Source organism: Coccinella septempunctata, chromosome 6 (genome assembly GCF_907165205.1).
Source record: "Coccinella septempunctata chromosome 6, icCocSept1.1, whole genome shotgun sequence".
NCBI lineage: Eukaryota > Metazoa > Arthropoda > Insecta > Coleoptera > Coccinellidae > Coccinella > Coccinella septempunctata.
The window spans coordinates 22374546-22399075 of NC_058194.1; the positions used below are offsets into that span (position 1 = coordinate 22374546).

Consider the following 24530-nt stretch of genomic DNA (forward strand, 5'->3'; position numbering starts at 1 on the left):
AATCTCTTTGATACCCAGAATCCCTTCAAACGAAACGTCAAATGCAGACTTGGTGGAATCAGCGGTTGCGAGATGTCTTTCTGACGATGGCCAGCTAATTTCTCTGGTGAACTGATATTGATCCAAGTCCTCAGTGGCAAAAGTTCACTGAATGAGCTCTTTCCGTTCCGAATAAAGCACCGGGAAATAGGAGTAACGTGTAAATTCGAATTTACCTAATTTCTGGGAATATATTTCAGGACCGAAATCAATACGTTGAGGCATGAGTCCAACAGAAAATTGTTCGGGGTTGGCTTTCATGTAGTTCTTCCTTTTGCTACAGATAGAAGAATAACAATATTGTTATCTATATAGATAACCGATTTTCATATTCTTTCGCGAAAAAATAATTTAGTTTTTCGAGTTTATCGGACAGCAATTAAGGTTTGTCAAAGGGAATTGAGCAGGTTCGAAAATCGAGGGTGTTGTACAATCACAAGCGGTTCAACTGTACATACTCGCCATACCCATTACACCTTTAGTCTACTCGTTGAAGAGGATATACCCTACAGGTCTACAGGGTATCCCGGGAATAACTGTACAAATTTCTGTCAGAGATGGGGTAGGACTAGCTGAGTTCGGATTGACTATACTTCATTCCAATTTATTTTAGCAGTCGGTTGGCCATGAAATAATTTTCTCAAGTTTTTGTAACTAGAACGAAGTTAGGTTGGCACTCATTAAATGTCGTTAATGCCATAACGCCGTTGTCACAATTAATATCAATTTTTATTACGAAAATGCCGAAAGTGATTGAAAAAAGAGACAGGGTTTCAGGAAGTGCTATTTAGAATTCAAGTCCGCTCATTCAAAAAGTTATACCTTGATATTGATACGTCAGACGGTAGCGAACATATTCAATGTGAGAGAATTTATATAATGTTTCATCTGAATCTAAACGATTTATATTTCAGCTGGATATTTCCACAATCAGAAAGATTGTGAATGAAGAGGATGACAAAGAATTTCCTTCTATTGGGAGACTCAAAAGAGTGGTGGCATTTGAGAATTTTATGTTTGATTGAATTAATGCGAAAAGTTTACTACAGGATTTTCGATAAATGTCATCGGAGAATAAGTTTCCTAAAATAGATTTTTCTCTTTTTCATTTGACTTGTCCTATACAATGTAAATGTCTTAAGGTACTAATAAATACGAGCAAGTTGCTCTGTTACTTGTTTATTCATGTGAAATTTTTGTTCAAAGGTGAAGTTCATATTAACTTGAAACTTCCTTCAATTCCTTTTAATTATATTGATGCAAGATGATTTTTGTTGAAGAATTTAACATTCTTGAAATTATCCATTAATTCCTTCGGGAGATACCCATTCCCAACCACTGCATCATTTGCATTTCATCTTCGGGTTAATATTTTTGAAATCTACAAATGATGTAAGCCAAAGAAGATAACGAACATTAACTCTCCTCAAGCTAATGCATATTATGATATTATACTGATCTCTTGTATTTTCCATGCAAATAACTGGATTTGGTATGCCTTCAATCAGTTTGTATAAACTTCAATTATGTTCGTCACAAATAGGTTCAATTTACACCAATGTAGAGGAGGTGTAGTTTATCTACATCTCTACACGGTGCTACACTTTTTATGCAAACGAAAGGATCTATATTTTCCGAAGAGATTCGACATCGTGATAAAATACGTAATAACAGAAACTTTTACGTAGAATGGGCAACATAGCGTTGATTTAAAATCCAAAAATGTTTTGACAAGCTTCATAACTCCACATTTTCGTACTATACAGAGTGAAATGTGTCAAATTTCCATGGCCAACCGACTGCTAAAATAAAAGTGAATGAAGTATACAAAAAATTGATTTTTTTCAGAAAACTGAAGGGTGATGTGAGAAATTCATGGAAATACTGGGATCATCATCAAAGCCGAACATACCCATGTAATTTATTGAAATTAGGGAAGTTATTGACACATGCTGATATCTATTCATAGAAATATAAATTATTTCAATATTCCAGAGCCGGACTCATCAATCCTTATCTGTTATGTTCAATGTGAAAACAGAACTTTGTGTTTCGAATCTCAAATAATTATTTCGCTGTTCAGAAAGAACCTAAATTGAATTTGGTATGATAAACTCGGATAGAATCAAGATATAATAACGTCTTGAGGCACCATGAGGATATATGCGATGTAGATTAGTTGAGTGGTCTGGATGCTTGAAGGCACAATATACTAAGATTATCATCTGGACATAATTATGTGTAACTATCATAAACCTAACCTCACTAAATTTCCCAGGCGAATAGGAAGCATCTTAATTAAGCGATTCGTGTTTCTGTAAACCGCACCGTTGACTGGAGGAGACGCAAATGATTGTATAATTTCAGTAACATGAGAGTGTGTTCTAGTACACATTCGAATGAAACAAGGTAGTCAGGTCTGAGAGGAAATTCCGAAGGAAACTCGGGGTTGAAAAGCATTCATTAACCATCAAACTGGATTCTAGGTAGAAGCTTCGTTTGTATTTATACGAAATACAAATATATTTTCATTAAATTCATTTTCATTGATCTTACTAATATTTCGATGCTTCTCGGAGATATGTAACAGGGAAATATTCGAACCTATTATTATGATCGATATCAATTATTATCAACATGTTGAAAGAAGGCAACAATGTATAAAACCCTTACCTTCTTTTCCTGTTCCTATAGGAATGTATTCTCCTCCTTCCCTGCGCCAGGTGATTGTTGGTTCAGGAGATCCTGTTGCTGCGCATCTCATGGTGACGTTTGAACCTTCTCTCACCACCATGTCGGTACTTGTCGGATAATCCAGTATATCTGGTGGAACTGCAAAAATTTTCAGTTGAAACTTATGGTTCTTTTGAGTTCATGTTCAAGCCAATATGAGAAAATTCATGATCTCTTGCATTATAATAAGTAGCTATAATACACTGCGCAAAAAAATTAACGCACATTATGGAAATCTCAAATTTATTCTACAACTGAAGGTGTTCTCAATGATAATTATTTTTATCAGAATTATACATGCATATGTTATCCACTTTCAACGGTTTTCTTCAATACAGATGTTTTTTCCCAGCAGGAATAAAAAAAGATGATATTATCAGATTTTGAATGTATTGGCTCCATTCTGAAAGCAGTTGTTCTCGATCAATTCTAGTGATCAATAGTTTTTCTTTCGTTTGATTTTCTACACTCGATCGCTATGCAACGCGAAACACGCAATTTGACCCAAGAGGAATGTGCCCATGCGGTAGTTTTGCGAGAAGAAGGGTGGACATACACAAGAATTGCAGAAAGGTTTGGAGTTTTCCATACAAGTGGGTCCAGAATGTTGCATCGATTCAGGGAGACAGGTATGAATGTCCGAAGACCAGGACAGGGTAGACTACGGTTAACAACTGCCATTCAAGAACGTTACTTGAGAGTTTCTTCGTTGAGACAACGGTTGCCGTGTCGCGGCAAGAGACCCAGCTCTTACCCCAGCCCATCGAAGGGGGCGTTTGGATTTTGCGAGAGAGCATATCCATTGGGAAGAGGCCCATTGGGAAAGAGTTCTCTTCACGGATGAGTCTAAATTCTGTCTCTACCATTGTGATCGACGTTCCCTTGTATACAGACGTCCACATGAAAGATATGCTCAGTGCAATTTCCTGAATACTACTGGTTTCGGGGGAGGATCGATTATGGTATGGGGTGGAATATCTTTGACTGCTCGCACAGACCTAGTGGTCGTTGATAATGGAGCTATGAATGATAAGTATATAAGGAACATTCTTGAAGAGCATGTAGTGCCATTTGCCCCATACATTGGTGAAAATTTCATTTTTATGGACGATAATGCCAGACCCCATCGTGCGCGCATCGTTCAGGAGTACCTTGAAAAGGTTGAAGTCTCTCGAATGGAATAGCCAGCAAGGAGTCCAGATCTCAATCCGATTGAGCAGGTTTGGGACATCCTCAATTGAAGGCTGAGAAGTTCAGAAAATCATCCAGCTACTCTTAATGACTTAGGAATCCAACTCGGAGAAATCTGGGAAGAATTAGATCAGAACATTTTAAGATTTCTCATTTTGAGTATGAACCGTCGTTGCCAAGCTGTAATTAACGCAAGGGGTGGAAATACCAAGTATTAAATCACTTATCAGCATTTCAGTATTTTGAAAATTGTTCATTTCTCTTCTTTCACATAAGATTCGCTAAAATCCTGAATTTTTCTTCCATTCAATGTGTCTTGTTTCGTTCAAAACCTTCCGAGAGAACATAAAAAATAAGTTATAAAGTCAATGTAGAGTTAACTTCAATTAAAATTGAAATTTTCAGAATGTGCGTTAATTTTTTTGCGCAGTGTATGTTATGAAATGAAACGAAAAAATTAATTAACGGAAAGCAGAAAAACTCATCGGTATGCCGTAGTTTTTGTTTATTTTATTCGTAATAGGATCAAATGCACGTTCTGATGTGCTATAGGTTTGTGATGAAACTATGTAGGCGATAAAAGAGTTAACTTTAACCGCTGAATAAGGATTCTAAAAGCATTTCATGAGGAAGTTATAGGGATCATGGTCACCTTTGAAAACTAGACCAGGTTACTCTTTCAGAATATGTATCACATTCATATCTACCATGATATTTCTGGGAGAAAATGACCTTCGAAAAATTCCCAAGAAGATGGGGCAGTTAAAAAATTGTCAAGGCCGAACGGTTGCAACGAGATCGATGAAACTTCGAGATTTATTACTAGAAGAGTTGCTCTTCGTTGTTCTTCAACAAGATTCAATTAAATACTACATCTAAAATCGCGAATGACAGTGAACTAATAATTACTACCATATTTATATATTTTGGAAGTATTGACTGGTTAATTTCTTTAAAAATTGAGAGGTACAATCTTGAGGAACTCGTTCAATCGATCTGTTGTGGGAATTTACGAACGCCACTGGCCAGAACCTCATTCTAACTTTAAGTGATGATTTCACTGACCGGCTACGAATTTCATGGACCTTAAACCCCAACAAGAATTCCTGATATTCTTTTCAATCCCAGAGTTTTTCCACTTCCTTTTCCCCACTTTCCTTTTTAGAGCCTATTTAAGGTTTTCCGAACTCCAGAATTGAAAAAGTTCCGAACTTTATTTTTCAGGAGCATTAGAGGTGGATATTCGTTGAAATTCCTTTCCGATGATTTATCCCCAAATTTGAATGTAATAAATAGTTCAAATTCACCTCGGATTCAAACCGTTTGGGACTGCATTTAGTCACAGCAGGTCAGTCTACAAATAAACCCCATGTTTTGAAAGTTTGCAAGGAATTGGAAATAACATAAACTCCATTAACCCTCTAATGCCCAATTTTTTTTTCCTTTTTTAAAATTATATCCGTTTCAAGTTAGCTTATGTATAATCTACATCTTTTATTCGCAACTAGTTAACTGATTTACATTAACACCTGTTCTCACAAAATGAACCTATACTGAAGGCGGACATGGGCAGTTGAACTAAACTGCTCACAGGGAATAATTTTGTATCCACATATATGCAACCAGACTCAAGGCGGAATTGGGTATTAGAGGGTTAATTTATACTTATTCCAATTGGAATATGGTTTGTATTGATCGAAAATAGGCATAAACATTGTAGTGAACGAAATTAAATACTTAATTTAGAACGAAAACATCCCTACATATTGTGGGTAAATCCCTTAAATTTAACCCTCTTCTCTCACCTAACGGACATTTAAAAGCTAACGGCCACTGCTACAACTTTTTAGTAGCTGCCGCACAAGTAAGTCTAATATCTTTTCTGCTACATATACTGCGTGGCGATGTAATAAAACATTTATTGTTACTTCACCGTCCGTTTTGAGCGCTTATAAAAAAGATGCACGCGATAATGTTACCTATCTCTTTTTATTACTGACTATATGAGTTTCAGCTAGATTATGTCGCGTAAACATTTTATTGCGATGGGGAAAGCTTTGGATATTCAGCAACAGTTTCCAAGTTCTTACTTGAGGGGTCTTCATTTGGTTTGGGGTCATGACCCAGATCATATATATATTCATAGTAAGGGAAGTTTTATATCTTCATTTCCAAAGACGTTTCAGAAAGAAAAGGCTGAAATTGTTGAAGCGGTCAAAAAATTTAGCATTGGACAAACCTGCCGAAAACTTATTTCTTCTTTATTGAAAAAGAAAAATTCAATCACACAAATTCAAGGGAAATGAGTAATTGGGTCATTCGTTGACTAATGCATGTTGTGAAAAAGTAAAATGAAGCGAGTAATAATAAGCCAAAACAAAAATATACTTCTAACATTCCATTTCACATTACATATTATTATCACATTACACACTGTTCTACAGGCGGAGAAAATAAATTTCGAGGGGTTTGAATCAAAGATGTAACTCACCAACAACGTCCAAATACCCCACTTGACTCTTCATAGGATCAGTGTTGATTTGACACATATACCATCCTCTGTCACTCTCTCGGACATCTTTTATGTGCAGATACCAAAGCTTATGTTCCGCGTGAGTCACTGCTATCCTGTGATTTTTTGTGATAACGTGACTATGAATAGTGAGTATGGTCTGAGTATCCACCCTTAACCATGCCACCTGAAATAGAAGACTAAGGTCACATCGATTCGATAATAAATAACAAAGCTATAGTTGTTTCATCACGTATGAGATAAGAATCTTTAAGAACGAATTAGCATAGAGCTGATCATGGGCGCCCGCAGAAATTTTTCTCAGGGGGGGCAAAATATCATCTACGATTAGTTTTACTGAAAGAAAAATTTCTCTAACGGTGTCTATCAGAATCTCAGGGGGGGCCGTGGCCCCCCCTGGCCCCCCCTGCGGGCGCCCATGGAGCTGATCTATCGAAAAATAGTTCGACAATAAAAGTATGGAAATACCTTTTAAAAACTGTCTTTCTCATGAATAATGAACAAATATGAGAAATAGATACAAGCAGTTGACAGGGATTGACAAGCGGATTTTATAATAGACTTTCAGATACATATTACTATCGGTTAGATATTTTTTCATCGAAATAATTCCAGAATTTCAACTAAATCTTTAGATCATATAGTTGGTTAAACTAATAATTTAACCTTTCTTTCAGACAAAACCGTTTTGAATTTTGAAACAAAACATTACCATATCAAAATCCGAATTATATTATTATATTATTATTTTATATCTATTTCAATGGTTAGAAAGATAGATATGGATGTATCTCCATGATCTTAAATATTCAAATTCCAACTCTGTGCCCTCTTCTTCTCATTCCCTGACATCTCGTTTTACGAGAAACACTTATCAAGAAAGCCAGGAAATAAAGTGTCCAACTTCAAATTTCAACCAACCTCAGCTTCAGCAAACTCACCCGGGAATTTAATACCCCCGACAGTCAATGTGAATAACATCATTATCAGTCTTCGTGACACCCCTGGAACGGACAAATGTCGCGGGCATGATTTATAACAATTCAGATATCATCAACGATAAATATAAGAAATGATATAACGTTCAACTTTGCGCACGGAAATCGCATCCTTTCAGATGCGATGAACAATCCTATGGGTATCATAAAGTATGTCAAGATTGCCGAGAACAAACGCGTTGAAAGCTGAAAAATTAGAATTCGAAGGTAATGGAATAAATGTTTGCAGTTGAAAAATTTTTAACAATAAATATGGAAATATGCCACGAAAGGAATAATTTCTTATTGTGAAATTCTAACTGCAAAACTTAAAATATATTATTCAGAGATTATCATGTTAAACTTTCTTTTGAATACACCTTTTCAATGTTAGATATTGATTGAATGAAACTTTTGTAATTTGGGGTTTTATTGACTTCTATAGAAACTGATATTTCGAAGGCGTTCTGAGCCTCCATTTGACAACGAATTTCAATGATGAAAATGTGATACACATTCTGAACGAGCATGCCTTCTAGTAATAAATCTTAGAATTTCATCCATCTCGGCGCAACCGTTCGCTCTAGACGAATTTTTAACTGAATCCATCTTTTTCAGGATTTTTCGAAGGTCAGCTTTCGAGTCGTTTATCTCTCAATAAGAGTAACCGTAGATGAAAATGTGATGCATATTCTGGAAGAGCAACTCTTTTAGTATTAAATCTGAGAATTTCATTCATCTCGGTGCAACCGTTCGGTCTTGACGAATTTTTAACTGAACCCATCTTTTTCAGGATTTTTTCGAAGGTCAGTTTTCGAGTCATTTATCTCTCAATAAAAGTAACCGTAGATGGAAATGTGATAAAAATTCTAAAAGAGTAAGTCTTCTAGTAATAAATCTTAGAATTTAGTCCATCTCGGCGCAACTGTTCGGTGTTGATGAATTTTTAACTGAACCCATCTCCCATCTTTTTCAGGAATTTTTCGAAGGTTAGCTTTCGAGTCGTTTTTTTTCTGAATAAAAGTAACCGTAGATGGAAATGTGATACATATTCTGAAAGACCAACTCTTTCAGTAATAAATCTGAGAATTTCATTCCTTTTGGTGCAAACGTTCGGTCTGACGAATTTTTAACTGAACCCATCTTTTTCAGGATTTTTTCGAAGGTCAGCTTTCGAGTCGTTTATCCCTTATATATCCCCCAATAAAAGTAAACGTAGATAAAAATATGATACATATTGTGGAAAAACAACTCTTCCAGTAATAGATCTGGGAATTTCATCCATCTCGGCGCAACCGTTCGGTCTTGACGAATTTTTAACTGAACCCATCTTTTTCAGGATTTTTCGTTGGTCAGTTTTCGAGTCATTTATCTTTCAATAAAAGTAACCGTAGACGGAAATGAGGAAATGTGACGCATATTCTGAAAGAGCTACTCTTTTTGTATTAAATCTAAGAATTTCATTCATCTCGGCGCAACCGTTCGGTCTTAACGAATTTTTGACTGAACCCATATTTTTCAGGATTTTTTCGAAGGTCAGCTTTCAAGTCGTTTATATCTCGATGAAAGTAACCGTAGATGGAAATTTGATACACATTCTGAAAGAGCAAGTATTCTAGTAATATATCTTAGAATTTAATCCATCTCGACGCAATTGTCTTGACGAATTTTTAACTGAAACCATCTTTTTCAGGATTTTTCGAAGATCAGCTTTCGAGCTTTCGAAAAATGCAGAATTATTAATCCAGAAACTGTACAGTAACTGTGCATCAAATACTGTATTGAAAATGCATAATTATCAATACAGACTGTGCAGAAACTGTGTATCAAATACTCCACTTTGAAATGCAGTATTATTAATAGAGAAACTGTGTAGTTTCAGTAGAACAGTTTCTGTGCTGCAATCAGGTGGTACTTGTAATGCAGTATCTGTACAGTTGCTGTATGTTATGTTTGTTGGACAGGGAATAAATTGAATTTGAATAGATTCAAAGTACGTACTACTTAAAATATTCCTTATAGTTTCATCAGAAACTGATTTAACGATGGCTCTTGAAAGATAAAACTACCTATATAATTGTCGATGTACTTTGAAATTAATTTCCGAATTAGGACCGGAAGAGATAAAACAATTCACAAATTCTTGAAACCACTCAGTGTTAGAAGAATTCAATTCAATTAATGCGTTAGGTACATAGTTTGAGAAGTAAATTGTGAAATTCAAGATTTCCTTTAGTGCTAATATTCTTCGAAAATCCTGTCGTACTTTCTGCTATTCTACCAAGATTTCGCAACTTCTATTTATCCACTCTCTCATTCCGAAGCAACGAATTCAGGAGAATTTCCACTTTTATTTGCTTTCTGAGGACGTGTAACAGCGCACCTACAATATATCCCGCTGAACTATTCCCAAACCAAAGTCAACACAACATCCACCCGCGGTCTTCTAATATTTGCCATTCACGTACAAGCGAAATCGGGTTAGCACAGCTAGCATAGAGCGATTTCCCATCCCTTGTCACGGATCATATAACAGGCTAGCGCGTCTGCAAACTTGAACTTATGCAAGGGCGAGGAACCCAACAACACAATTAAATTGATTTCAAACCTGAATTAACGCCTGGGATCTCATATTTTCGTTAGATTCGTATTGGAATATTGGCCCACTTTGACAACTTGCCGGCCGTATGAGCAAATATTTCATTTTGGTAATTGTATGGTCTTGTTTATTTTTAACGGAATGTTCGGAGTTCACTTGGACCATGTCCTACATACGTATCGAAATGCGACTGGAATTTACTGCTAATTACTTTTGCCGATAGCTAGGTAAACGATGAATTGATGCTGTTTGGAAACAGCAGTTCCAGCAATTTTTGCTGGGATTACTGCCTTATCAATATAAATAAAAGAAGTGGCTGTCTATAAATGAAGACCGTTCAAATACAGTCATGTCGTGAAGTCGTATAGGTCGATTCTTCGCATATTTCATTTGTGTGGGCGACCAAACAGGGAACCGAAATTTTGGACGCCTTAGTCCGGCCCTGATAATATTCCGCTGAAAAAAAACGTAAGGCCCACAGTATTTTTGACAAGGATTTTATTCAAACCTTATATATTCTGAATAAAGTAATTATATTTTTCCCTCACAAATTTCAGAGTAGCAAAGAGTTACTTTACCAAACGGTGCGGGAAACACCCCTGCTATTTGTTTCCCGTATGCAGGAGTTTTTTCTGCGCTCAAATATTGAAGAGTAAGTTCAATTGTATCATAGTGCATATGAATAATTAATCGCATCAAATTTGATCTGTTTCGTAAAATGCTGAATCTTTGACTCGTGCAGATATTTTAACAGTAGATTCCTGAGGTCAAAAGAAATACTCTTTTCCGATTCGGCCCTAATAAAAAGATGAAATATGGCCATTTTAAGTTTTCATGACGAGCTGTTCCACTCCTGGAAAAACTAGCTTAATCTTTGGACTGTGACACTAGACATCTGTGGATCTTTCAAAAATAGTTGCATTCGGTCAAAGTACCAATCAGTTTTTCAAACCACAGGAATTTTTCATTTTTTAACATCAAATTACTCGAAAACAGCGCATTATACGACAACATATTAAGAGTACTCCTAGTTTATAAAACTTTCAAATATTCATTAGATGGCGTCCAACTAAGTTTCAAGAGTTGCGTTCTTTGAATTTTTGGTATATTGAAAAAACTGAAAGATGTGGTTGATATCTTGTGTTGGAAAAAGATTAATCAAATAAATGAAAACTATATTCCGAAATTCATTTCATTCGATTGATGGCCATATGCTCCGTTTGATTAAAAGAGATTAATTCCTCTTTTTTTCCAATAGAGATTCTATGCCTGAACGTCGTTTAGAGCTTAAACTTCGTTTAATCAAACGGTGCATACGCCCATAAACCGTTTTTGAGAAAAATAACTTTTTTATGGTTTTTTAGCAGCCTGTACCTTCTCAACCGAGCCGATTGGGAAAAATGGTGAAGGAAACAAGTGTTTTTTTACCTCAAGAATCTACTGTTAAAATATTGTTCGTGTTAAAGACTCACCCTGTATATTTCAAGCACTTTAGAATGAATATTATTCCTAACTCTTGCGGAAAATGTCTTTCCCGCACTCAACTGCTTACTATACTTCATATCCTTCAGGTAACAGTAGTTTCGTGTAGGAAAGTACCAATTTCCGTCCTTTTTTACTTTCATTTCACTATTTTATTTTCATTCGCATTGAAGAAACATTGTGAACGAATTTGTCAGAAAAAGCCCACATAATTCATTTACTGCATGAAACCGATTCCATCATCCAAACAAGAATGTTCAAGTATCCAGCGTATATAAACCAACAAGTGCCGACCACCCAGCATATCCGTATTTATCAAAATTGTAGCATAAACTTCGAACTCCTGGAAATCCATCGAGGAAAACCTGTACACCTCTCGAATTCATCCTGCCAGGCAAACAACGGTTCGGCAAAACCAATTACCCGTTAATAAACCGAAAATAAAATCCCAACAGCGAAATTACATTACAGGTAGCCCTATAACTTCGTAACGGAGGTTTTCGAAAACCGCAAACTCAGCAACATGAAGCTTGCTCGGTCGAAAATAACAGCCAATATCAAATTACCTAGTGGTGGAAATGAATACAACTGGGGAAAATATAATTTGCATAAGACCTTTTCCAGTATTTAATTAAGTGTCCCAAGGAAGACGAAGGGTTGCAGATAGGGCAGCATTTACGACTGCCAATGAAAAAGCTGACTTTATAAATTCAGAACGATGAAGATTGTTCGCTCCTTTCAGCTTCTGATAGATTTATTCGATGGAAAAGTTTTCAGGAAAACTGCGGTAAAATCCCATCGAATAAATTTTTAAATTGCACGAGTCTGTTCAGAAGAAATATGAAATGCATTTGGCTAAACCTACCTAGGAAAGCTCGGCTTTCTATGAATTTTCAATAAAAATAATGTCGGTGTTAGTACTTTCAGCTTCCTTCTGAACAAAATAACTTAAAAATAGAATCTATGGATGTTGATAATTTTCAAGATGGTATTTTTTCTTATAGCTCAATGCCCAAACATTGATTGCAACTCTAGGCATCCAACCAGAAATAAGAAGTACGACTGAAAAACAGCCAGTTAGCCTTTGGAAAGAAAGTTTTAGACTTTTTCTCCAAAATGAAGAAAATTTGGCTACATGTGCTCGTGCATTATCTTGGTAGGAACTGGGTTGAACAGTGTCTGAATATTGTGCGGAACATGTCATTGTGTTGAACGTAACAAACGGCAGTCATGTTGTTTCTGATGAATATTAAAGGTAACATTCTTCTTCTTCTACGTGTGGTGCCTATATCGGCTGAACTGAGACATTATGGCCCATTGTTCATCGGCATGCAGTTGGAATTCTTCTGCAAGAACTATGCACTATGAAACAGTCCTTTCGTAAGGGAATGGACTAGTTGTAACGAGTTTAAAAATTCCAACTCCAGTCCCTCTGCACTAAGCATGTCGATTATTTCAGTGCCTAGGAGTAAGAGGTAGGACAAACCCGATCATGACACAAATCAACTAACCTATTCATATGTCTGTGCTTCTTCTTTGCTATAGCTTTTTGGCATATGTGGCCGATTTTAAAAAACTTACAGCTCTATTCTGCTGGAACCAGATGTCAGCCCAACTATGTTCTTCATCTAATTCTTCCAATTCAGGCTGTAGGAAGATCACAGAGCTGTTATTTTCGTAAAACATACGAACAGCTGAGCCTAGATGCATTCATTTCCAAATCATGGTGTGGACCAAAAACTCAAGACCCTAAGGAATACAAAGAGCCCTTCCGCACCTACTTTCCCCCACGTCGCCAGAGCATTCGACAGAGTATGGCATGCAGGATTAATATATAAGATGAGATGTGCTGGATATTCATCAAAATATGCAAGTTGATCAGGAATTATTTCAAAAATAGAAGATTTTACGTGAAGTGGAAGGAGAATGCACCACAACAAGAGATATAGGCTGGAGTACCCCAAGGACCAGCACTTGGTCAACTTCTGTACAACGTATACATTCACGATATTCCGAAGAATCCAAGAACCATGCTAACGTTATATGCTGACGACACAGGCATAACAACTCGACACCGCATCCCAGCAGTGATAGAACGAGTTCTACAAGAAACGATTGACGAAACAAATGTTTGGTGCATAAAGTGGAAAATCAAGCTCAATGGACAAAAGAGCCAAGCAATATTACTGCAGAAGAGAAGACTGCGACCCACGACGAATCTAGAAGTTGACGGCGAAGAAATCGACTGGATAAATGAAGCCAAATATTTAGGAATAACGCCTGTCAAAAGATTTACTTGGAAAAATAATATCAAACAAGCAATCGACAGAACGAAAGCAACGATGAATAGACTCTACCCTCTGATAGGAAAAAGAAGCCTCATGTCCAAAGAGACAAAATTGAAGATAATCAAAGCCGTTGCTAGGTCTCAACTGACTTATGGATCAGTTGCCTGGGGTTTCGCGGCAAAGAGCCATATCAAAAGAATTCAGGACACTGAAAACAAGCTGCTACGATGTGCAATAGATGCACCTTGGTTTGTCAGGAATAGACAGATTTATAGGGACCTAAAATGGGAAACCATAACGGAATTCATGAACAGAAAAGCAGAGAAATTATTCAAAACAGCGAAAAACCATCCGAATCAAGAACTCAATAGACTAGTGGACTACGACCCAGAGGAAGACAAAAGGAGAATGCCAATTTACTGAAGGAGACCAAGAGATCAATTAAAAAGAGATTAAATTAAGAACAGAAACTTATTGCAAAATCCAATAAAGTGTTATCCAATAGAGAATAAACACCTAAATCCCAGCACAATAGTGTGCGAGAAGAAAACCGACTAAGAGATGAACGGTTTATAGGCAAATGCCCAGAACCAATATTCAAGAAGCAGTTGAGGGTTTTTAGTGGGTCTCGAGCTCAGGAGAGTGAGAATCCCCACACTTGTTCTCCCTCAGGAGCGGGTAGTTCGTCTGACTTGCAGATTTTCCCCCTGCTACACAAAAAAAAAATTCTCCCACCACAGCCGGAGCAATGATCCCTCAACGGCTCTGCCGCACCAGAGAGTAACTCTGTTACAGTTTGGCTGCACGATGTACTAAATAACTAACTTCCACATCTTCGAAATAAAAAAATAAAAAAATTTTAATATTAACTAGAGTCTATTTCTCAATTCCTCTTGAGGAACGGTTGGAAAAGTATTCCTCTGTTGTGATCCGGAGGCGTCAGAATCCTCTGGCCTGTACATCAATTCTCCACTCAGGCGCACCCATTCATCATGTGTAACGAAAATTTCTATTCGACTTATACCGGAAATTTTTCATCGAAGACAGATTCAAGCTAGCAGGAGGAAATTCCATCACAGCTGTCTGATACCTTGGGTGCATTATTAGAGCAACTCCTTCATTCGGCATTATATTTCCTTCCAGGAATTCTTTTAATGAATTAAGCTTGACGTGCCTGAAACAATTCCTATGTTCGGGTTTAATGCTGAAGGCGGAAGAAAAAGAGGGGTTTGGAGTTCTGGCGGATTGCCGTCGAGACCACCTTCCACCAGGTAAATAAGTTTAATTTAGGAGCCCGGCTCTTCTACTTTTTGAATTTAGAGTCAGTCTAGCTGTCAACATAAAGTTGGAAAAGCGGAAAAATACGGCGCATTTTTGCCCAATTCTGCAAGTTTAATTAGACTGGTTTTTCCCCGCATTCCGAACTAATTCTTTCATTCTGTTGAAAGTGCCGTTCTGGGTTTTCGTGCTGCATGATAATGGGATAATTCTAGTTTTAAATTTTGTGGAGGTGCGAACGGAATACAGGGAATTTGTTAGTATCTGCGTTAAAGGCGTGAAATATCCCGAAATTAAACACTTGTTTCCTTGTTCCATGTTACTCTTTAGGTGTTGTTTTAGAATTAGACATTTACTAACTGCTTTTGAGGCCTGTACGGGACTTTTCGAATTTGTGATGGTAATTGCAGGTCAAAAATGAATAAATAAGAAGTTATTCCGATTACCCTAGTATAACATAGTTCATAGTAGCCTTTGCAGACGACAGTACACTTGATTTCAACATTTAGTTTGATGGAAAACTGATCTGCATTCCGGATTTGAACATAGCAGAGACCTCAACATCATAACTGACTAGGATCACTATAGGTGATGTTTTTCCATTCTCAGTTCAGTCGTTCTCTGCACGATACAGATAGTCATATCATACGAGGATGTATTGATATCTAGTTAGCCTATACCAGTTCCATGCACAAAAAAAATATTGCGTTTCCATAGCTACGAACAATAACTCATTAGAAGTGTCAGTGTGAAGTTTGAGGTCAAAAAAGTACCAGAGTTGCGCAATGAATTAAAAGAAAGAAGATGTCCACCGAAATTGGAGTATGGAGCCATCATCAAGTACCTACCAGTATTTAAAAGGGTTAAGAGGTGAGCAGATTCACGAAGATAAGCTTAATAACCTTGATTGATCAATGTCCTTCGTATGCGACTATGAAGAATTGGACTGCAAGCTTCAAAAGAGGTAAATTATCCATTGAAAATGATGACCGATCGGAAAGGCCAGTTTCTGTGTCAGTCCCCGAAAATATCGATGCAGTTCATGACATGATTTTATCAGACCGTCGAATTGGGCAAAAACGGATATCTGAAGTACTGAATGTTTCATACGAACGCGTTCATCATATAGTTCACGTCAATTTGGACATGAGAAAAATTGCTACAAAATAGATCTCCAAATGTTTGAATGTTGACCAGAAGCGTGCGAGAGTAGAAGTATCGCTTTCGATCTGTGCTCGATTTGAAAACGATGTAGACTTCTTAAACTTCTTGTTACTATGGATGAGACTTGGGTACATTCCTACTATCCAGAAACAAAGCAACAATCGATGGAATGGCGACACTCTGGTTCTCTAAGACCTAAGAAATTTCGTCTCCAAAAACGTGCTGAAAAAGTTCTTGCTTCAGTTTTTTGGGATTGTCATGGAGTATCCATATGATTGATTTTTTGAATAAGGGTAGAACAATAACCGGAGATTACTATTCGACTTTACTGACCACTCTATGGGAAAAATTAAAGAGAAAAGACGCGGAATGATATCCAAAGTTGTTTTGTTTTTGCAGGACAACGCCCTTGCACACAAATCTCATGTTGTCATGCAAAAAATTCGTTATTTATGGTTCGAACTACTAGAACACCACCTTATTCACCAGATTTGGCTCCATCTGACTATCAACTCTTTCCTAACTGGAAAAAAATGTTTAAAAGGTCGTAAATTTTCTTCCAACGAGGAGGTAATAGATGCTGTGGAGGTCTAGTTTGCAGAACAAGAAGAAACATTTTTATTTTGAAAGGTCTAGAGACGTTGCAGGTTTGCTGTAATAAATGTATCCAAGAGGGGTTGGAGACATAGTTAGCCCTTAAAAAAATAAGTAAGTAAAAATAAAATTGGAGCTCAAATAACCTACTCAAACGTCTTGATTTTGAGTTCTTGGTTGTTTCTTCTGATAAATACAAAATTAAAAAAACACTGGGACTTCCGTGAACTTTTCAACGAGCCTACACATGTTTTATGTTTCCACTTGAAAAACAGAAATTGGATGGTGTAACTTTTAGGGGGTGGATGAGAAACATACAATTTTATTGCTGGAAAATGAAGGTGATTGAAAATCAATTGACGATTTTGACAGCGGGTTTCATAAAACTTTGATTGTCCGATCAACGCTTCGACAGTCACTCTATTTTTGAAACGAAATGATCACTGAAACCATTTAGTTTCAAATAGGTGTATCAAAGAAATACCAATTGAGAATAATTGGATGGACGTTTGAACATCATAATTTGATGCGAGAATGATATTCTGAATGATCATGACTGAATTATCGATTGAAAACAAATTGACGTCTTTTCGTCAATCAAGCGTTGAATTCCCGATCAAGCCTTATGAAACCCGGGGGCCGGGGTCAGCCTTTTCATTTTGTGTTATTGGTTGGGGAAATAATAATTTTATTCCAGGCTTATGCCCAACCCTTCATAGATATAAAATACCCCTTGCCTTTGAAGCATTCGAATCACAAGAATTCTGTTCTCTCGAGGCAGAGTCTCAAAGGCGTTCAACACACATATTTCCACCTTCTCAACTTACAATCCCAAACATCGGAAATATCAATATCAAACGAATGGATTCGTGCAGACTGCACGAATATTCTTGTATTTCTACCTACCTTGAAGGTTGATAAATTGTCGACTCCGCACTCTAACTGAGCCTCTCGTCCGACCGGCACTGTTATATTCAAAATTGGTCCAGTGAACTTCGGAATTTCTGAAACAAGGAGTCAGCATCAAAAAATGATATCTGGATTCGATGGAAAGCAGACGTGAAATTTCGTCGGTCAGCATTCAAACGAGTCGTGCTCGAAAAGAGGTTAGGGGGAGGTTAATAATTGGGATGAAGAGGTACCATCGAAAGGGACGTTTGTGTACTTTTATTGCAATATCGTGTATAAACAATCCGGATAGGCGGATGTAATTGGAAAATGTGGGGTTGGTTTCCAAATGGCGGGTGAGTGGGGTGACAATGTTTATTGTTAGTTACGACATATAGCCAAAGGGGCGTCATAATATGTATCATCAGTGTTTGATAAATTGACGAGGAGAGTGCGGCTATAGTTTGTACAAAGCCTCAATGTTTAATACCCTCCCGATGTACCTAACCGAATTGTTGTGCAGTTTGTGGATGCCATGAATATTGCTATTTCGTCACTGTCCCATTCAAGTTTCTCGCATGAGTAAATTATATGGAAGGCACGGCTTAGTGCTTGTTAGAATACTTCTACCGGACATTCCGTATCTTTAAGGTACATTGGTGACTTTGTTACTATGATGAAGTCAAATGAGAGCGACTCATGGTCACTGTCACTATCTACTCTTCCCGAATTTAAAGATCAAACGATCATAACTCTGAATAATAATGAAGTGATAAAGCCTTGAGGCAATGAATACAATGATAAGAAATAAATTCAGATGCATACCACCCTGCTTCTGAGTAGTACTCCAGCACCAACCAGTATAAAACGATATCCGATTCAATCCCCTCCAGATACAAACTGGGTGGCGCTCGAGAACTACTCGATAATTAATACTCAGAAGCGTCTGCTAGTATTTAATCAATTCCAAACGTTTTTCCATCCCCGGAAGCGATAAAATAACGAATGTTATGTTAAAGAAAAAAAAGTGGAAGGATAATGCTCCTAAACAAGAGATATAGAGGCTGGAGTACCCTAAAGGTCAGTACTTGGGCCACTTCTGTACAACATATACATTCACGATATTCCGAAGAATCCAAGAACCATGCTAACGTTATATGCTGACGACATAGGCATAGCAACTCGACACCGCAAGCCAGAAGTAAAAGAACGAGTTCTACAAGAAACGATTGACGGAACAAATGACTGGTGCATATAGTTGAAAATCAAGCTCAATGGATAAAAGAGCCAAGCAATATTACTACAGAAGAGAAGACTGCAACCCACAACGAATCTAGAAGTTGACGGCGAAGAAATCGACTGGAAAAATGACGCCAAATATTTAGGAATAACGCTTGACAAAGGACTTACTTGGAAAAGTCATATCAAACAAGCAATCGACAGAACGAAAGCAGCGATGAATAGACCCTACCCTCTGATAGGAAGAAGAAGCCACATATCGAAAGAGACAAAATGAAGATAATCAAAGCCGTTGCTAGGCCTCAACTGACTTATGGATCAGTTGCCTGGGGTTTCGTTGCAAAGAGCCATATCAAAAAAATTCAGGCCACTGAAAACAAGCTGCGATGTGCAATATATGCACCTTGGTTTGTCAAGAATAGACAGATTTATAGGAACCTAAAATGGGAAACTATATTGGAATTCATGTACAGAAAAGCTGAGAAATTATTCGAAGCAGTGAAAAACCATCCGAATCAAGAACTCAGGAGACTAGTGGACTACGACCCAGAGGAAGACAAAAGGATAATGCGAATTTACCGAAGGAGACCAAGAGATCAATAAGAAAGAGATTACAATAAGAACACTATCTTATTGAAAAATCCAATAAAGTGTTATCCAATAGAAGATAAACACATAAATCCTAGCACGAGAATGTGCCCGGAACCGATATTCAAGAAGCAGTTAAGGGTTTTTAGTGGGTCTCGAGCTCAGGAGAGTGAGAATCCCCACACTTGTACCACTCAGGAGAGGGTGTTTCGTCTGACTTGCAGATTTTCCCCCTGCTACACAACAAAAAAAAACGTTTTTCCATCGGAGAAGGAGCTGTGTTGCTCTGAAGGGGTCAAATGAGACCGAAACAATGGTCAGCATCTGCTCTTTTTCGGTGGAACGTTATCCATTTAGGTCACCTGACGATGGCAAATTGGCTATTCAGATCGTAATACTTTTTGATATTCATATCAGTGTCTGGTATGCATCTGTATTCAATTCTTATCACTCTGAATAATGAATAAAGTTTTGTGGCCAGTTCAATTCATATGGTAACATTGGTTCATGAGAAATAATCATACGTATAAGTTGTACCTCTCTATTACACAAATAATGATCAAGATTAATGCTAAATTGATTGAGAAATTACATATTGATGGATATTTACAGACTTTTTCCTTTGAACTACAACATTCATGCTAATTATTATCAACACAAATTATGTCCCTGATAGAAGGGGAAAAAGCCAGCGATTGCTATTCAGAATGCGAAGCTGTTCCACTAAACTTTCGTACTTTCATTTGAACTGCTAATTCCATAAAATTCATGGCAAACAATCCCAACTCAGTGTGATGTCTAAAATTGGGCCTTTGAATCCTGCAATTCGAGCTGCAGAAGAAAGGCCTTCATTATTCCAATTGTCGAAATTGTTGGTTTCATTTCCCTTGGAACTCTTTGCAAGGTGCTTTTACCTTTCAAACACAAGCCTACGGTTTTGACAACATCTGGATTGTTCGGCTTCTGTAAGGATTTCACATCCAATCGACTCGTAAAACATTTCAAATTCTCGGTTTTGATTAACTGGGTTCAAGAAGGGTAGAGTTGACACACAAGAATGTGTGAGAGTCTTTTTGATGAGTATCCAAACAACAGCTTGGAAGTCGAGGGGTAAGGACGATTTAAAAATTTCAAACTAGGAGCGGCAAAGACTACTGTAGAAATTTCATTGCTATGTGAAACAAATTTTTGACTCTAATGCCGACTTTCTCTGACCTATGTAAGGTAGGTTCAAGAAAAGATTATAGAGTAGAATGAAACGGAGCGACTAAAGTGATGTGAGCGCCATCTGCGTTTCAAATGTGTTTTTAAGGCCCTAAGACTGGTTGAAATATTAATTCGAGGGACATTTGCAGAAAAATATGAAATTCTGTGAGATTTCAGATGGCCATTTCAAAGAGGTTTCGAATGTTTTGATTCTCGTACTGCCTTTTGTTCATCAAGCTCGTTCTAGTTGCTGATTATTGAAATTTGTGTCTAATTTCTTGGTGAAAACCTCAAAATATCGTTCGAAAATTATTGCATGGTGAAGAACTGTCGATCAAATAAAACGAATCTCACTAAGGAAAATGGGAATGTCAGTATTGAAACTGGTAACATGTGACTCGGGCATTCATTGATTTTTATTTCCATTGCTATGAAGTGCATTACATTTTCAGGGCGTAAAGGCCTGCAAACACTACTGACTACATCATGTGTAATGAGCATTTTAGTGTAAATCAATTGAGAACTGTTCATACACGTAAATTGTTGTATGCAGGAAGCATCCCTTGCATGAAGTTCATTAGGGGAAATCATGACTTTCATACGTCCATTCAAAGATTCTCAATTGCTATTCCTTCAATATATGTATTCAGAAATGCAAAGGTTTTATTGGTTTCGTTTTGGGTATCGAGTGAATGTCAAATTGTTGTTTGTTTTTTAGAAAGTCAAATTTGTATGAAACCTGCTGTGGGAGTTTTGTTCATTCATTGATCAATTTGTAAATTGTATTGTAAAGAAATTATGAAGAAACTATACTGACGGGCTAACATACATGTCTTGCATACCTCAGTGAGGTTTTTTTAATTGAGGTTCTGAAAATTCTGTAAATAATATGTAAATAACTGAAATGTGTATGGTATAATGGTTTATTGGATATTGGCTCATATCAATTTCTGATATGAATTATACAAATTCAACTGAGTTTATCAATTCAAAGCAACGTATTGAACAGAAATAATAAATAATTTGTTGTCCCTAATTTCAAATATTTGTGAATTTTTTATAAATTGCAATAAAAAATATAGCACACCCGACAGCGATTGATTCCGAAGAATTTTCAGATAAAAACTATAATAACATCCTGATCACAAAACAAAACCATACTTTTGTTTTGTCGCTAAGGATGTTTGTTTTCTGGTCTCAACAAAATCGATATTAAAATTCAATACAAGGAATATAATTCGCCCCCTCAATCATAAAATAGAAAACTGTTATTAAACAGTTTTTTCTACAAGCGTGCGCGTTCAACCTTTTTCCCGCACGCATTCCAAGTTGCAAAGAGTCACTTTCCCAAAACGTGCGGGAAAAACGCCTGCTATTTCTTTCCCGCACGCAAATGCGTGCGGGAATGGATTAGCAGGGGTTTTTCCCGCACGCAAATATTATAGAGTAAATTAAATTCTATCATGTTTCTATGCATAGAACGTCAACGATGAGAAACCCATAGTAATGACATGCAGAATTACGTCTGTCATTATATATGAATTAATAAAATGAGATATGATCTGTTTCGTGAAATGGATATATTTATATATTTCAAGCGCTTGTAGAAAAAATATTGTTCCTAACTCTTGCGTAAAGTGTCTTGCCCGCACTCAACTGCTTACCCGAACTCTGCTTCGCATCGTTCGGGCAACGGCAGTTTCGTGCGGGCAAGTATCACTTTCCGCACTTGATAGGAAAATAACTATTTTCTGTATTGACAGTACATTTTTAGCGCCACTTCATTGTCAAATGTGTTTTCACTGATCAAAATTTAGTCGGTTTTTAGTACTAGGGATATGAGGGCGTTTCCTATCTTTCTGCTCTATGATCTTTGCCATAATTATTTCAGTGATTGCTATGGTAACTGCTATAGAAATCAGAGAAATAAGTGAGCCTTGAAATGTTGAGCCTGCCTCGAATAAGTCGGTGTTAACGGCCATTAGAAACATCCAATTCCTAGTTTATGTGATTTTGTGATATATGACGCATGTCCTTAGTAAGAAATGATTAGAATTTCAATTACATAGGGTCTAAATTTTAAAAGTGGGTCACGAGAACTCACTGATTGAGTCCCCTGGCTCTAAACTATTCTCCAATTCTAAGTTTGAAACCTTTCTATACGTGAACTTTCAATTTCTTTCAAACCCCTCTCCGGGGTAAATTGAAAATACATCAAATGCAGCGGTGTTATATTTCTTTGACTCCGGTACCTTTCAGGCGGAATATGAGTTTCTGATTTCACCGTATTTTCACGATTTCCATTCCAGGAATTCATCTAAACGCGAAGACTGTCATTCGCGTAGCGTGTTGCGCTTGGGTACTCTATTCGAATGAAAATTTCAGCGTTATCTCAGTTGAACTCATACAAGACATGAAATATCTATAAATCAAATCATCGTGTGCTCTCCCGGCATCGAACCGTCTCCGCACTTCATTCAGCAAAGTGCCACCCATTCCCTTCCTCATCGGAGCAACTTTCATTCATTTGTAATTCGGCGTATTCTTTCGATGCTTTGATCTTCCACCTTTGCTGGAATTCCGAGAGGTATTTGTTGCTGAGCCCGACTGAATGGATGTTTTTTATCTATATAAGTATTTCAGTAGCATTAGTTTGAAATCCTGAAGTAGGTATTAATCAATCTATTTGGGATAAAATGATAAAGTTAAGTGATGCATTGATTCAAATACGATCAAAATTATGCTACCAATTAACAGTCCATTATCTATGTTTAATGAAAGCAGTCGATCGGCCATGAAAATTTGAGACACGAAGTGTTCATTTTTCAAATTGTGTTTCCAAATTTGTCGTTGCAGATCTTTTCTGAAAATGGAATTCTCATCATGGGTTTCCCAATAGAAGGAATTTTTTTGTCATCCCCTTCACTCAATATCTTCCTGATTCTGGAAAGATGGGGTAGGTAAATGGTGATATTTCGTTTTATTGAAAACATTTTTCTAGGATCTGCGGAAGAATTTTTAAAAATTGCATGTTAAATACATCAGAAGACAAAAAATAGACCCATCCAACAATTACGCTTTGAAAAGTGAATTAATAAATTTTTAGAATAAAAACGAAGTGTCAGATGTAATGAAATAAAAATGGAAGGACAATAGTTGGGGAGCCCAAGAGGGAAATTCGGAATTTACTCGAACGTGTCAGATTAATTTAAGGGGAGATACCTTGGACCCTGTAGGGTACCAAAAATTAGACTTGTATATAGGGAGAATTATCTAGGACAGCCTGTCAGAATAGTAAAAAAAAAGCGATCATTGTACATATTCGAGCGTGTCAGATTAAGATATATTTGGGTAATTATATGTTGAAAAGTATATATTCTCTCAATTTGACAATTTGAGCGTGACGAAAATATGCGGAAGGGTGCCCAACTTGCAGAAAAAACGTCACTTGTACATTCTCGAGCGCGGTGGCTTTTTTCCTTATATGCAGGTTAATGATTCAGATTAACGAAAAAACTATAATCCGACAGTTTCAGCAAGCCGAAACAATAAAAATTGACCATAAAGGTCACTAAAATCAGTTTTTTCGAATTTCTCCTCTTATGGGCTTCATATTGTTTTCGCATTCATTATAAAAGTTGTAGGACATAACATTTTCTACAAATTTTGTCGGAAGCAATTTTTTCTACGTTTGAACGTTTTTGAGATATATGGCGATGAATGTACATTAG

General features: G+C 36.9%; 1 protein-coding gene across 1 annotated transcript in view; it reads right to left on the reverse strand.

The window, feature by feature from the left end:
* The window catches only part of LOC123316002 (neurotrimin-like), a 165537-nt gene that overhangs the window by 48736 nt on the left and 92271 nt on the right, over positions 1-24530 (reverse strand). Inside the window, exons 2-4 of the mRNA XM_044901912.1 lie at positions 17785-17882; positions 6455-6662; positions 2713-2871 (exon numbers count right to left, since the gene is read on the reverse strand). Coding sequence (XP_044757847.1) covers positions 2713-2871; positions 6455-6662; positions 17785-17882 — 465 coding nt within the window. The remainder of the gene's footprint in view (positions 1-2712; positions 2872-6454; positions 6663-17784; positions 17883-24530) is intronic.